At 34.7% G+C, this 17,547-nt stretch overlaps 1 protein-coding gene across 2 annotated transcripts in view; it reads left to right on the forward strand.

Moving 5' to 3' along the window:
- Positions 1-17,547, forward strand: part of SEMA3D (semaphorin 3D) — a 230,242-nt gene that overhangs the window by 178,434 nt on the left and 34,261 nt on the right. For both annotated transcript variants that reach the window (XM_019958589.2, XM_070787656.1), the window contains 3 exons: positions 3,805-3,919; positions 5,106-5,175; positions 7,912-8,056. In XM_019958589.2, coding sequence (XP_019814148.1) covers positions 3,805-3,919; positions 5,106-5,175; positions 7,912-8,056 — 330 coding nt within the window. The remainder of the gene's footprint in view (positions 1-3,804; positions 3,920-5,105; positions 5,176-7,911; positions 8,057-17,547) is intronic.

Below are 17,547 nucleotides of genomic sequence, written 5' to 3' on the forward strand. Positions count from 1 at the left end.
TTCACTTAGCAAAATCATTTGGATAACTTCTAGGGGTAAAGCAGTGAACCAAACATGATCCCTGGTATTGTAATTATGATAGTCGATCTGTTTCTTCATGCACATTGAGTCAATACTATTTTTAGTATTTATTACTGGCTCCCAAAATGTACAAATATAAGTGATGACAATTTTATAAATATTATAAATATGTAAGAAGAATGCATTAAAATAGACTTTAGAGTTCTGCTTAGTACAACCTAGGCTTTGCTAAAACAAAACATATAAAGGCTAGGTGTGAGAGTTTAAAAAGACTAAAGGTCATTAGAAAGATGAGATAACACATTTTTAAATTTATTTAAAATCTTTCTTTCTGAATAATTACAGATAACATTTTTTTTCACAGGCATTATACTGTGCATTATACAGAATTCATTATTACCTTAGGAGGAAGCATTAATATTAATATCTGGGTATATATTAAGTGATCTGAGGATATTAGCAGTATAAATAAAAACTATGGGAAAATCTGCCTTTGTATCTGCAGACATTGGAAATCATTTAATAGCTAGCTGAAATATTTTTATTATTGAGCAGTGATACTCAAACAATAGATGTAGGTTCGATCCCTGTGTCAGGAAGATCCCCTGGAGAAGGAAATGGTAACCCACTCCAGTATTCTTGCCTGGGAAATCTCATGGACAAAGGAGCCTAGTGGGCTACAGTCCACAAGGTTGCAAAGAGTTAGATACACCTTAGCAACTAAACAACAATAGTTCAAGAAATAGAGGCACAATATACGAAATATAAATTTAAGAGCAATTAACAATCATGTTTGCTTCTAGAGGGTTATTATATAAAATATATTATGTATTCATTTTCTTTCTTTCTTTGCTAATTACTAAATTTTTTAGTAATTCTTCATTATGTACTAAATTATATACAGATGCTTTGGTCTGGTATCAAAGCCTTCCTTGATCTTACCCCAGTTTACTTTGTAATATTTTCCTCTATTTCAGTTTATCCCAGTCTTTATCTAAACCAGATTTGTCCTTGTTCACCTTACCCATCTCTGTTTTCCCAGTTGTTCTTTGCCCCTGGTTTCCAACATCTAGAATATTTCTTGAACCAATCTCTGAATGTGTGAATCCACCTGTAATCTTAGACAATATTAAATCTTAGTGAGTTCTGTCCTCGTTTTCCTAACAAATTTCAGAGAAGGCTCAGATTTTTTGGCATTTATCTCTATTTTTATCTGTACTTTTTCTAAAGACTTCTGTCAATTTTATCTTGTATTTTTATTCACTAATTATTCAACATATTTTAATAAATATCTGACAGTCAGGATGTTAGTGGTATATTTGGAGTAGATGCTGGATAAAAAGAATAAGAATACATTTTCTGATGAGAATTTAAAACTCTAGAAGTTATTTTGCTTTTTATTATTGCCATGTGTTAATAGTTCTATACAGCATCAGTGGCAGAATATTATTGCCAGAAAAAATCTTTTGTTTGTCCAAGTTCTAAACAATTGCTGTGGTTACCACTGTGTTTCTATTATGTACATTTACATGTATATGTATAATCAGCCCCCAACACACATGAACTCAGCTACACACATTTCAAGGATAAGCTCACATTGAGGGAATGCCCTGGTGGTCCAGTGGTTAAGACTCCACACTTGCACTGCTATGGGCCCAGGTTTGATCCCTGGTCAGGGATCTAAGATGCCACAAGTTTCACCATGAGGCCAAAAATAAAAAGAAAATTGTGGCAGATTCATTTCGATATTTGGTAAAACTAATACAATATTGTAAAGTTTAAAAATAAAATAAAATTTAAAAGAAAAGGGTAGGTTCACACTCACTTGGAGTTATTTAAAACTTTTAAGATTAAGACAATGTAAGCTGTGAGGTGTGACATTTTGTTCATTAAGTGCAAACTTGAGTTCATACTGCTTATTGATTTTAAATGTATTTAAAATTTTAAATTATTTTTAAGTAGTTTGTTATAAACCTAAAGAATTCAAGCAAATGATAATTACTCATCTATATGGAGCTATACTTGAACTACTTCTGCTGTTTAGCAGAGATGGATGTGAAACACCATTCACTCACTCTGGGTGTCACAGTACACCCTTGGTGTTGGTTATAAAGACAGCTCTCGTCTCCAGTCTCAGGGACCTTGCTTGCCCTGTTAGCTCTGCCACAGATCCTTTAGCCTTCTGAGATTTGCTCTGGTCTATTAGGACATCATCTGAGAATCTAGATTTCCATATTACCCGTGTTAAACTCAAAGTGCTCTCTTTCTCCTGCCCTCCCTTTCCTCTCCTCTTCTCCTTTTCTTTCTTCAAAAAAAGCAACTATTTATTGTGTATGACTTTGAATTCTCCTGGTTGGAGTTGTCATTTAGATGCTTTTCTCTAAATTAATTTTCAGAGATTAAAGAACCACAGAGAAATTAGTTCTAGATATCCAGACCTGAAATTTGATAGTGAACTATTTATTAACTTCATAGTAACATAGCATGAAGGACAAATTTTTTTATATAATTTATCTTTACATGGAAATATAGTAATGGAAATCATGGCTTCATAATTTTTGAAAGTCAAAATTAAGTACTGAATGCATTTATACCATGAAAGTCTTATTTATTTATTATAAGCATAGCAGATTTAGTTGAGCCAAATAAAAAAATCATCTTAATTTTAGTGTTCACAGGGACATATTAAATTAAAAATAATAAAAATATCTTTTTATGGTGAATTATTGAACAGCATAACCCTGTTTATTCTCCCTAATTGATTTAAATGCCTACATCTTGCTAAATGTCTAAAGAATATATTTTTTCAATTTTTTACTGAGGTATAATTGGCATACAACATTAGTCACAGGTATATAACATAATGATTTCATATTTGTATATACTGTAAAAGGATCACCACAGTAAGTCTACTTAATGTCCATTATCATATATAGTTGCAATGTTTTTCACTCTTAGCAACTTTCAAATATGAAATACAGTATAATTTATACTCACCATGCTGTATGGTATATCTGCACGTCTTATTTTATAACTGGAAGTTGGTACCTTTTGACCCCCTTCCCCATTTCACTCACCTACCACTAAAGAACATGGTTAATGAAATATTTCAGAATAAAATAGTGTGGAAAAACATCAATTAGTATTTAAAACAAGATTGCTTTTATATGTATGCTATTATGTGTATGTTATGTTGTCTTGCATTTAATTAGTAGAGTACTAAATTTGGAAAAAGCTATTCCAAAATATACCAAAGCATATTTCTAAAGGATGCAAATAATTCATCTAAATCATATGACTAATGTACAAATCAGTGCTAACATTTATTGAATACAAGTTGTCTGGCCTTTGCTAAGCACTTGACAAAATTTTTTCCATTTAATCATCAAAATAATGATATCTCAAGGCATTTATCATATTTTGTCAATGAGAAAACAGAGACTTGGAGAATTAAATTGCCTTTTGTAAGTCATAGAGAGAAAATTGGTAGAGATGGGAGTTGATTCCAAGCCTGTATTATTTACTGTTGGCTTGCACGCATCTGCTCATTCAGCAGAGCTATGGTGTTTACACTGTACATTAAACTGTGAAAAAAGCATTTAATGTTGAAGGACAAAACTGCCTTTTCCCTCCTTAGAAAATTCAAGGAGGAAAGCTCTTGAATTGCTTACAAAGAGAGTAAGCAATGACATCAATAAGACACTGCCTATAGTAACCACCAGTTTTAGTTGGTGATAAAATCATGTTAGTAAATCTGTATCTTATTTTTTTTTCTTTTTTCAGAATGATGTAGGAGGACAACGCAGCCTGATAAACAAATGGACCACTTTTCTCAAGGCCAGATTGATTTGCTCAATTCCTGGAAGTGATGGGGCAGATACTCATTTTGATGAGCTTCGTAAGTCACGTTTCTTTTCTCTTAAAAAAAAAAAAAAGGAGTCTTACCTCCTAATTAAGTAATTTAGCATATATTTTATTTTAGCCCCAAATACCTGATAATAAAGCCCAGGACAGCTTGCCAGAGTGGTACTTACTAAATTCCCACACACAAAAGAACGTGGGTGCACATCGTAATGAAGCAATTCCCTTCTTTGTAAGCGTCCTCAAAGTTATGATGGAAACTAAACTGTGGTCAGAAATGGACACTTACGAGCTCCGGGATGCCACAGTCGATCCATTCTTCATGCAGTCTTTTATCTGGAAGGAGCCGCCAGCTGTAGGTAGCAAGAATGTGGGCTCCTCGTTCTATAGATGCCCTCTGCTGGAAATGCCCTGCAGATTTGGAGAACTCTGTCCCTTCTGACTTTCTAGTAAAAAGGATATGCCAAGAAGCATTAGATTCTTCTCTTTCATTTCGCCTCTCTACTCTGAGTGTGATGCTAGAAGGAATTTGTCAGTTGTATATAAAGTTAGTATCATTAGCTTTTACCTTTTGAATTTTTTTTTGTGGTTTTGTCATGCAATGTAAAAATTGATATCATTGAATAATTTTTGTCAGTATTGCATTTAAAATATTGAAGTCTATGTTCAATATTCATGGATGATTTCTCATGCTGTATATAAGCATGCACACCTCTTAAATAATACTTTAAGGGATATTATTTACACTGCTTTAATATCAGTGTTGAACAAGTAATTACACAATACTGCACAAGAAATGTACTGCTCCAGCTGTTTTCATAGTTACCAAATAGATAATTGAATTACTAACAAGCTGGTGCAGTTATAAGAAAACACCTTGTTTTAACACTGGAGGGTAAAAATAACCCATTTTTACTTTCAATTCTCCATGAAGTCACATACAGCTAATAGGAAACAGACATGGAGCTTATCAAGTGAACCATCCCATTTACAGGTGATTGAAGTAAACACCTCGGAGGTTAAATGTTCAACACAGTGCCAGATAGCTAGTGAGAACTGGACCTTTCCCCTTAATTTCTTTTGTCATAAGGTAATGACTGTCACTGTTATCTTAATTTTACATACTATTTAGAGTCTCAGAAATATTGCATTATTAAGGAAAAAGCAAACGTGATATTGAGAAATACAAATTACAGTGAATCGTTATTTTTTCCCATTAATAGAAGACATTTACTTACTCCCCACGAGAGATGAAAGAAATCCTGTAGTGTATGGAGTCTTTACCACAACCAGGTAAGTTAAAAAAATGCTGTAATCTTTCCAGAGAATTGATATATGTATGTAAGAAAATAGTTCTGTGTTCTCTTTGCCCCTTTCTTTTGTATAAAAAAAATACACATTTTTTTTTCATTTTACTTTTTTATATAGTGTTTCCTAGATATCAATACATAAAATGTCTCTGTTCTCTTTACACCAGCAGAGCATCCCCTATACTGACCACCACAATTTATTTAATCAGTCCCCTGTATAGACATTTCCATTGTTTCCAGTCCTTTGCTAATATACATAATACTTCGGGGACTAACTTTGTACATATGCTATTCCCTGTAGGAGCGAGTAAATCTCTGTGAGCTAAATTTCTAGACTAAAATTACTGGATACGAGGGCACATGCATATATTAATCACAATATATTGGTCTAGCTGCATGACATAGAGGTAACACTAACAAAATACAAAATACTATCCAGGCTCTAATCAGGAGATGACACTCTTGACTTTTAGAATGTCTTCACATGGACTTACTTGCACTTACCCTTTACAAAGATGGGAGAGTGGCTATTACTATCACCACATCATCACTGCTCGACTAAGTTAAACAAAGGAGGTTGGTATTACATGTGTTTGACTGAAGAAGAGTAAGTAATTGCTAGGACAAGAACTGAAGTTGTTTTCCTAACTTCTGCACTTGTATTATCTTCCTTCTGCTTAATGCTGTCCTGTATTGTCATTGAGGCTCTGTGACTTCCTTAAAAGTTCTCCTAGCAGCCATGAAGCATTCTCAAAGAATATTTGGACCTCACTTGATCTTATTTAATGATAATTTTATTTAACTCAGTAACTTAGTAACTTACATTTGACTCCATTCCAAATGCACTTTTATTCTTGTTAGTTATTACTGCCTATATTACATTCTTTGAAATACTTTTCACTTTTCCCATTGTGCTGCTATCAATCATTATGAATGTATATTGATTGTAGTATTGGAGGATTAATCAGTGTTGGCATTAGCATTGGACAAGTGGTCTTCCTGCCTCCTTTTGAATAAATAATATTCATTTATTATTTTATATTATATAAATTATATTATATTATAATATAAAATATTATAAAATATAAAAATATTATATAATATTTTGTGGGCAACATACGTTTTCTGAGAATTTACTGTCATTTAGTTCACAATACCTTAAGTAGAAACTCAAATGGACTTTTGGTTCAAAATATATCAGAAAACAAAATACTATTTAGTTAATTATAAAATATAGGGTGGAAATATTTAAATACAACAATAGAGAGGATATGCTCAGAAGCTGCTATTTTGAACCCCATTTTTCTGCTATTATAATAATTTATATCTTAACTAAAAAGGTGCAGGAAGAGCACGTGCCTGTAGTTATTCAAGTATTTGAGCCCTGGTTCTCTTGACATCTTTTCATTCACAGAACTTTCTTTGAAGTCACTGTGCATTTCACACACAAGGCATAGACATGTGCCAGGAAAATACAGCCCCAAGATAGTTCTCTTTTTCTACTATCAAGTTTTTGCCCACCCAGAGTGTGAAGTTACAAGTCAGCTCTTTGTTCTTGGTGTACTTGATTATTTTATTTTTAATGCTGCCCTGGCAAGTGAGGTAATGTCGGGATGCAAGTCATATCCTTGTTCCAATGACAAGATGTAATTAATCTGCAATAACACCAATACCATTAAGCATAATTCCTTTAAAGTATCAAAGACAGATCATGTGATCTTTATGGGGGTCATCATTTCCCTTCGTAGCAGCTAGTTTTCTCCCAGCTGCCTGTTCACCATCAGATCCCAAGGCTTCCCATTAATGTCCTTCCAAGAATTATTAATGATTGAGTTACTCATGTCAGAGAATCCTAAGCTCATTTGTGTAGTGCCAAGCTGAGCCTCTTAGAGTGTAAATGGTGATCTTATTTTTAAGAACACAAATCACTGTAAGTTTTAGATTCAGAGAAATGTCTTTTAATTTCTAGAAATAAAACAAAAATGAAATGTCTGCCAGTGCTAACAATTTTCATCATCAGTTTGAGACAATGTGTTGAATTCCCATGGAGCTTTTCTGCTCCTGAATTGGATGTCCCCTTCCTGTGTAATCGTGTCCCCTTCCGGTGTAATCATGATGAACTTTAAGCATCAGATAAATTACATAAACTCAGAAATCCAAAAAGGGATTAAAGATATTATTTCAGTGTTTTTTAATTAATAAAAATTATCTGACAAAATTATTAATAGCCAGTATTTATGGACATTCATTTTAAGAAAGCAGATAAACAAGGTATTTCCATACCTAAATATTCCTTTTTATAAAAGTAGGTAATGTAACTCTTAATTTTGTAAGTTCCTTAGAAAGCATTATGTTATAATAACTTCAAATAAAATTCAAGAGTATGTGAATAAATGATACTGTTTCTTGCATAATCCTGTCTATCCCCCAGTTTTTCTAGGTGATTCCTATTTGTCCATCAGATATCAATATAGACACTGTCCGCTCCCTGAAAACTTACTAGAGACCCTTGTACTGGGTACCCATCTGCGTGTATAGTTTACTATAATTACTATAGTTAAACTATTGTTTACTATAATTACCTGTAATGTAACTGTTATCAAACCTTTTTCAGGATTATTTGGCTCTAAGCTCCTTTAAGACATAGGCCCATTTTGTCTGCAGCACCTGTCGGATAGAATGGACCAGCGAATGACTGGATCCTGTTGCTTTCTTTCAGCTCCATCTTCAAAGGCTCTGCCGTGTGTATGTATAGCATGGCTGACATCAGAGCAGTTTTTAATGGTCCCTACGCTCATAAGGAAAGTGCAGACCATTGCTGGGTGCAGTATGATGGAAGGATTCCTTATCCCCGACCTGGCACAGTATGTATTCAACTTAATAATCAAAATATTATTTTAGGTCCATGTTCTCTTCCTAATTCTAATAAACTATGTTATTCACCACAGCAAAATGCACTGTGGTTTTAAAATAATTATTTACAGTGATGTGTTAAAATGTCTGACCTTTACTGGAACTTAACATTTTTCTTTTGAGTAAGAATTATAAGTACTACAGCAAATAATGGGCTGTATGGTAAGGAGCAAACTACCCTGGGAATATAGTATTTATCCTCAAAGTGTCAATAGAATTGTCAAAATGATTTAATATCTAGAATAACAAATATTCCAAGTTAGAAGGAAATGCCAAATAAGTATTTATTCCTCACATACAACTCTGCATGTAGCTAGAGTCTTCTAGTCCCTATTTCTATTTTAAAAAGACTATACATCACTTATAATTGTTCATTTAACTTATATCTTCTCTTATTCTGCATTCATTTTTATTATGTTGCACCTTGGAATTTATTTTAGATGTGGAAAATACCTAGGAAACACTGAGTCCAAAATTCTATTCAAACAGCATAAATCATGTTCGGAACAGAGGTGAAAAAAGTACGAAATGTGATTTAGAGTTTATGCATCTGTTTAAAAAAAAAAACCTTTGTAGTTTAAAATCTGTATGTACATGATAAATGGAAGGCTTTTGTTTTGTTGATGTGATTAAAACAGTTATGTTACTATTTTAGGAATGGTTAATTGACCTAATAGAAAGGGAAAATGCCTTTTAAAAAAGATTAATTCGTAATAAATATTTCTATGAAGAGCACTAAAATAATCATCAAAATCTCAGAAAAGTTACTGATTTAACCCATCTAATTCTAATGACTTTTATCTTTTCACATGTTTGTTCTTAAAGAGGAAACATCTGGTAGCCAGGCGTTCTGAGTTCTCTTTTCATCTTCCTGTTATATAACCTAATTAAATTGGGGAAACATAGTTTACTACCATGTCTATTTTCCCTTTCAAAATTCCTCAACATAAATTTATTTCATGGATGTTTTCTGGACTGATAAGGAGTAATCACAACTTTGGAAATGAAGTTCTGCATGTAACATTATGGTTTTCAGTGTTCACTTTTTAATTTTCTTTGAACATCATAGCTGTACTTGCTTGTTCCGTTTTTTTTTTTTTTTTTTAGACAGTAACATAGGGTGTAGGTGCTCTTAGGGTGTGCAGGTACTCTTCTAAAGGCTTTACAAGTCTTAATATCATCTTTATGATGACTCTGTGAAGCAAGTTCTGTTGTTATTAATGTCATTTTACAGACAAGCTATATCAGACACAGGTAGGTGCAGTAACTCACCCAAGGTCACGAAGTTTGTGAGTGGTGCAGCTGAGTTTTAAACTCAGATAAACCTATCGGCAGAATCCAAGCTCTTAGTCCTTGTACTCTGACACTATATTAAAAACTTGTTATGTTAAATTATATCTATTTTCCTCTTGCATGGGAGATCTTTTACTGGATATACATGCTATATATATGTATACATAGATATAGGGCTTCCCAGGTGGCCCAGTGGTAAAGAATCCGCGTGCCAGTGTAGGAGACGAGACATGGAGACACAAAGAATCGGACACGACTGAGTGACTACACACACACACATATATAAAGCCCTATATGTATAGGGCTTCCTTTGTGGATCAGATGGTAAAGAATCCACCTGCAATGCAGGAGATCTGGGTTCGATCCCTGGGTGGGGAAGAACCCCTGGAGGAGGGAATGGCAATTCAGTCCAATATTCTTGTTTGAGAAATCCCATAGACAGAGGAGCCTGATGGGCTACAGTCCATGACGTTTGAGGTTTTTTTTTTTTTTTTTTTACTTTGAGAAGGATAGTTAAACTAAATTTCCTCTAGCTGAGAAAATCTTATGACATATGCTCATGGTCTCATAGTTTGTGAAGTGAGACTAGGATTAAATTTAGATTCACATAACTCTAAATCAAATATCATTAACCTCCATGCCATTCTGCCTTCAAAGTGATCAAATCAAACAACCAAACAGAACCTTACATTGTTTCTCCAGGGATCAATCTGTTCTCTACAAAAATAATGAAGTGTTGAAGCCTCATTGCACTTGTCATTTCTTTTATTGTAATTCAGGGAATATGACTTACTTTAATCAAAAGCATGCCTGAATAATTTGCTTTCTAGGAAATGTCAGGAAAGTGGCTTACTAAAAGCCACTTTTCACTTAAGTTAAAAATTTTAAATAGATTATTTTTAAAACTACCTTTGCAACTTCTATTTTCTCAACCATGTTGCTATTAAGAATTCTAAGTTGTTCTCTCAACAGTGCCTTGTGTTGACATTATCACTCCAGTAAATACACATGGGAACTTTCTGTGTGCCATAGCTACTTATTTTTCTTAGTTTAACAGACTTTTGTACTTCCTGTGATAAAAAGTCAAACCTAAACTCCTAGCCTTATGGTGATATCACTGCTCTACAATGTTAATGAGCCTGGCAACTCAAGAATGCACAAGATTCACTAATGGAATTCCTTCACTTCAAGTGATTCTTCTGCCCTCTGGTGTCCAAACATAATCTCTGAACAAATTATATTTTGTTCAAATGGGCCTTTTCAACCATTATTGAACTGCTGGTCTTGGTAATAAGTTCAAAGTGAAATACAGTATGAAAGAATCCACCAAACAGTGAGTGATAATAAGTCAGATATAGAAATCAGAGTGAGATCAGGCCAAAAAATAGCAGAATCTGGGAAAGATTTGTAATAGTAGGAGATTTTCTTTCTTACATTTACTATTAAAATTTTACTCTGTAGTTTTATTCTGTGTTGATGAGTTTTTATGTGGTTTTTTTGCGTGTGTGTGTGCTCGGTTGCTCAGCTGAGTCCGACTCTTTGCGGTCCCATGGACTGTAACCTGCCTAACTTCTCTGTCCGTGGAATTTTCCAGGCAAGAATACTGAAGTGGAGTGCGATTTCCTGCCCCAGGGGATCTTTCCGACCCTGGGGTGGAACTTGCGTCTCTAATGTCTCCTGCACTAGTGCCACCTGGGGAGCCCCAGTGATCTATGCATAAATGTTAACTATTAATATGTGTTTATTTCGATGTGAGCTTCAGTTTTAAAAACAGTCTCTTATCAAAAAGGTGAGAAGAAAGGATTTTTGAAAACAATTTACTTTAGTCAGAAACTTCTTACCAGATTTCTAAGTGTACAATACTGTATTGTTATCTACAGGCTGTAATATCATAGAGCACCTCTCTAGATTTTACCCTGTGTAACTGAAATTGTATACCCACTAATTGTGACTTACCATTCTTCACTTCCCCAAACCCCTGGAAACCATTGTTCTATTCTGTGCTTCTATGCTTTTGACTATGTTTTATATATATGGGGCTTCCCCAGTGGCTCAGTGGTAAAGAATCTGCCTGCAATGCAGGAGCTGCAGGAGATGTGGGTTCAATCCCTGGGTCAGGAAGATCCCCTACAGGAGAGCATGACAACCACTCCAGTATTCTTGCCCGGAGAATCCCATGGACAGAGGAGCCTGGTGGGCTACAGTCCATAGGGTTGCAAAGAGTCGGACACAACTGAAGCGAGTTAGCACGCATGAACATGTTATATATATATATCAGTTCAGTTCAGTTCACTCAGTCGTGTCCAACTCTTTGTGACCCCATGAATCGCAGCACGCCAGGCCTCCCTGTCCATCACCAACTCCCGGAGTTCACTCAGACTCACATCCATCGAGTCAGTGATGCCATCCAGCCATCTCATCCTCTGTCATCCCCTTCTCCTCCTGCCCCCAATCCCTCCCAGCATCAGGATCTTTTCCAGTGAGTCAACTCTTCACATGAGGTGGCCAAAGTATTGGAGTTTCAGCTTCAGCATCAGTCCTTCCAAAGAAATCCCAGGATATATATGTATATGTATATGTATATGTATGTGTGTGTGTGTATATATATATATATATATGGAATTAAGCAGTTTTTGTCCTTTATGACTGACTTATTTCACTTAGTGTAATGTTCTCCAGGTTTATTTACAAGTGGTAGGGTTTCCTTCTCTTTAACACTGAATAATATTCTACCCTATATATGTACCACTTTATAAAATCCGTTCATCAGTTAATGAATATTAGGTTGTTTTCACATAAGATCTGAAGGGTTGTCAAAAAATTAAAAACTAAAACTAACACACGATCCAGCAACCCCACTTTGGATATTTATCCAAAAGAATTAAAATTGGAATCTTAAAGAGAGATTAGCACTCCCATGTTCATTTGCAGCATTATTCACAATAACCAAAATGTACAAAGTTTTTGAACTTAAAACATGTAAAGACTGTATGTTTCACTACTTTTGAACCATTCTCCCATAGTTTTTAAACAATTTCTAAACCTCTAATTTTGTAAAAATAACAATTCATTTTAAAATTACATTTTCTCCCAAATAGTTACCATTTTTATTGTTAAATGTTTCAGCTTTAATTTTAAAGATCAAACTTACATGTGAATTTCCCAACTAAGACTTCATTTTTTGGTAAGGAGCAATAAGATGTAATTATCCATATTGCCTTTTAATTTTATAACTTATTTTTATTATAGGTATATTGGAATTTGAATGAGAAATACATTAAAATTTCCATGAATAGCTTACACATCAGCAAAACCCATTGTTCTTTCTTTGTGTATAAATATTAGAAAGAGGTGATGCAAATGTTGACTCTGAAAATATCTGAATTCCTTGTTTCAAGGAGATATTGTTATCATATCGTAGGATAATAATACATAATGACAATAATTCAGTTTTTAGAGCAGACAGGATATATGCATTGGTGCTTCACTTATTATTAAAATGCTTGCTGAGAAATTCCAACTTTTACATTGGTCCATGTCCTCAACAGCAGGGGTTTGAAATAAAACATGGAATTCATGAGTTCCAAAACTCACCCTATTTTCTCTTCCTGATCTACCTAAAATATTTGGCCTGAGCAATGACATATTTCTGCAAAACATTGTTTTTATAGAGCTGATGATTCTTAGAATTGTATTTCTTCACGAATTTCCTAAATTAGATGTCTTCATGAATCTCCTAAATTAGATCTGAGTGTAACTTAGACTGGCCCCATTAAGTAAGGATTTTCTGATTATCTGCAGAGAAAAAAAGGTTTTAAGATTGATTCAAAGATAAGGATACAAAAAGAAAAATACTTCAAAAAAGTATCCTAAACTTCCTTTCTGTATTAGACTTTGAGTGCATGTGTGCTTAGCTGCTCAATCATGTCCATGTCTGACTCTTTGTGACCCTTTGGACTGTAGCCTGCCAGGCTCCTCTATCCATTGGATTTCCCAGGCAAGAATACAGCAGTGGGTTGCCATTTCCTTCTCCTGGGGATCTTCCCCATCCAGGGACTGAACTTGAATCTTCTGTGTTTCCTGACTCTCCTCCATTGCAGGCCGATTTTTTACTACTTGAACTACCAGGAAAACCATAGACTTTGAATCTTACCAAATGAGATGAAGAAAGTAATGGAAGAATCCCCTCACAGTGTTGCCCTATCTTTTCATTTATGCATCTGATAAATGTCTAAAACTTGGTTTCCATTTCCTTTGTTTTAAGTTTTCCTAAGTATTTGGAAATCTTTGGGGAAATTAATTTTGTGTGTCACTACCTCATAGATGCCTCTCTATCATGTTAAATTCACAGTTTCATTTTTTTCCCCAATATTTGTTCACAGTATGGTTTTCCACTTACTGGATAACAAACTGTTACTTTATTACCACTTCTAAATTACCAAGAATATCTTTAATTCTAATCCTTCTAGGTTTTTGATTCTGGAAGGGAAAAGCAGAAGGAGGACTAGAACCTGGGCCTCCTGACTCCTGGTTCCTTAATCTGATACACTGAGGCGAGCATATGACAAAACATCTCTCTCTTTTTCCTTTAACTGTATATAGGACATGTTTCTCTGACAGGGTCAGATTCTAACAAGTCAATCTTTTCAACTGGCTTTCAGCCTTCTTTTCCAAAGGGACAGCATTAGCTTTTAAAATAAGATTCTCCAAATCCCAAACTATTGACTGTGTTCAATCAAGTTTTCATTTTTCTGGTATAGAAATCTCTCTAAAAGACAACCTTCAAAAACAAGAGATTTACCTGTCTCTACCTCTGGCTCTTCTAACTCTTAAATTGAATATAGCATCTTTCTTGCTCAAATATGTTATAAACTAACTCTCAGAGGAATAAAGGGGCTAGGATGGCACCTATTAAATTTGCATGTTTTACTTCATAAATAAAAATCAGACTGCTTTACACATTTAGCTTATTTTTCCCATTTTGCAAAAAATGAAAGCCGGGTTCAGTTGTTCCCCATGCCATGTCTTCCCTTGCACGGGATCATCCCTCTGGTTTGTTTAAAAGGAAATTGCAATCTGCAGAGGAAAGCTCTAAGCAGCAGGGGGAGAAAACCTGTAACAGCTGTCTGGGGCCTACCAGGGGGCCAAGTTCTCTCATTGGATAAAACCCATTTTTCTCCTCTTATCCATTGCTTCCCACTGCACGATTGAAGGCCCTCTACAAACATGCAGATGTGCCAAGCATAACATGATCACACCTAGTCCAGGTGGCAGCCTGCCAGAGAAGATAGATAGGCGTGGAACCAGGGTTCACTGATGCTGGGTTTACCCTTTCATCTCAGAGCTGCCTACCAGGTCCTTTTCTCCTCTGTGCTTGTGCTGGTATTGTTTCCAGCAAGATACAGACATTTGAGAGTTTTGAGACTAGCTCTCTGTGTATTTTTTACCCTTCAAATTTTAAACTTAGAGTTTTTCTAAACAGTAGGTGGAGGCACAGATAAGTTCCTTGATTTATTTCTTACAATCACAGGAGCTAAAGTGATGGAGGTCAGGCAAATGTTAGAAAGCTGGGGGCAGAAATAAATTGCCCTCTACAGTATATTCGGATGGACTGAGTCAACAGGTAGAACTTAAAGTACATACGTACAGAGAAAACTTGGCTAGATTGTGAATACCTGGGATGTATGGTTACAAATGGAAAATCTTGTGGAAGGAAAATAATTGAAGATGGTTATTTAGATGGAGCATTTCCCCACACATTATCTTTCTCCTTTATGGAATTCTTCCCTAGTTTCTATTTACCTGCATAAGATGCTTGGCATCTCAAGTTATTTTTAGATCTCTGTGTGATGCAGGTATATGATATCAAAGGGGGAAATTCCCCTGGTTTTTAACATTCTAAAATAACAATATTTGGTTCAAACTGTACTGTCTTAAACCTCAGGGAGTATCTCTACCAAATCACTTTCATTTGTGAAAGCAGAGTGGAGACGCAGACCAGAGAGATCACACACAGCAACCTAGAGGATAAAGATCTTATCCAAACACTGGCTGCATGCCATGAGGAAAAGCTGCCATATGAAAAAAATACATTTTCAAAGATCATTTTATAATAGGCAATAGAAACCAGATTTCCTTTCTTTTTATATTTTCTTAGATTTTAATATAGTTAAACCTTTTTGTCAGAAGGTGAGCAAGGAGGAAAATTTATACTTGTTTTTTGATAAATGGTCATAGCTTCATTTGCCTATACTTTCTCACATTAAAATTTCTTATAATTTGAATATTTGATGTAAAATCTGGCTTGAATGGTACAACATATCTTTTGAAATATTGGCTACTCTGTGATTGTAGCTACACAGTCAAAAGAGCTGATTTTCTTAAGTTAGAGAGCTGTTTCAAAGATGTAATGCAGGCAGAAATCTTGCATTTGCTTTGATTTTAATGATAGACCCGCCAGATAGCACCATAGGAGTTTTAAGCTATAAGCCCACTATGAATGGCCTTTGACTGAAACATGCAGCCTGTAATTGGGCAAGAGCTTTGTATCATTTGAGCTCCATATCCACTTTAAGTTACAGCTTAATCTGCTTAATACAGGATTTCTTCCATTATCTAGTTGACAGATTTCACTTGGCTAAGAGCAAAGTTCTAGAAACAGTGACTAAAGATACAGATATAGGTTCAGACCACCAACCAGCTAAGAATATGCTCAGTAAGTACCAAATGGCTAACATGCTAGGACATTTCTAACCTCTTTAGTGCAGATCCGGGACAAGACAATAAAACTGATCAAGAGAAGATCAGTTTCTTTTCACATGCAAGATTTTTATGACAGATAAATATATTCTTAAGTTATTTATGGAAAATCACTAACAGATTTTTTTTAAATTACAACTTCTTTGATATTTCTTATAATTTGGTGAGCTATTACAATTTTATTGCTGTAAATTTAAGGTCAGGGTCATTTATTGTGACTAACTCTAGTATGTTTAGTTCCATAGAATGACCCTGGTGAATGCTTTCACTGAGAAGTACAAATTCAGCCTTGACAGGATTTTAATTAGTGTAGTGATAGTGAAGTCGCTCAGTCGTGTCCGACTCTTTGCAACCCCATGGACTGTAGCCTACCAGGCTCCTCTATCCATGGGATTCTCCAGGCAAGAATACTGGAGTGGGTTACCATTTCCTTCTCCAGGGGATCTTCCCAACCGAGGGATCGAACTCTGGTCTTCCGCATTGGAGGCAGACGCTTTAACCTCTGAGCCACCAGGGAAGTACTGGATATAAACAACTCAGTTCAGTGCAGATTATGATTCCAACTTGTTGAAGAGCTAAAATATGGAGAAAGCAAGACTCTCTTATAAACTTTCCTAATACTGCTCATTTTCTTTTCGATGCTTTCCTCATATAGCTAAATTTTTTCATTCCCAAAAGAAATGTATTAGCCAATTAAGAATTCAAGTGTAACAACAGCATTATTCTGAGATAAATTCCTAAACTATAATAAAATAAAGTATATTTAGTTTGTGGGAGGGGAGATATTTGATGAAAAAAGTCAAATATGAAGCAATTCCCTTTTCATAATTTTGGATAGAGGCACATCGAATTCATTTAATTTGTAGCAGTGTAAAATTTTTACTTTTACCACCAGGGGGCAGTGTATACTAACTATTGAATTAGTGGATGCCAAAAGGTACACTTGAAGAGATGGTAGACAAGTGAAAATTCCCTGAGGGTTTCTCCACAGATCGTTTAGGGGAAGAGCTGTTGAACTGCTGAATTGTTCACAGTAAATTTTCACACCAGTTATGAAAAGCTAAATGATTATAATGTCAAACTATTAAAGCTGTTTTACAAGTAATTTTATGACATGTTGATTAGTTCCATTTTATTTTTTAACAATCATGGTTTTAATTTAAAACTGAAATTAAACATTAATTAAAGGAAGTTGAAAATAATGGTGTTTGTAAATAACTTTCTTTCAACTCAAATTTCATGTACCTTTGTAAAAAATAGAGCTCATTTTGGAAACTTTAGAAAATACAGATAAATGGATACAATTTAGATGTTTCTTTTGAACTTTAATAAGCAGGATACTTTGTTTTGTAAGGATCTCTTTGATGACCATTAGCCATTCCATCTGCCA

Source organism: Bos indicus, chromosome 4 (genome assembly GCF_029378745.1).
Source record: "Bos indicus isolate NIAB-ARS_2022 breed Sahiwal x Tharparkar chromosome 4, NIAB-ARS_B.indTharparkar_mat_pri_1.0, whole genome shotgun sequence".
NCBI classification, from domain to species: domain Eukaryota; kingdom Metazoa; phylum Chordata; class Mammalia; order Artiodactyla; family Bovidae; genus Bos; species Bos indicus.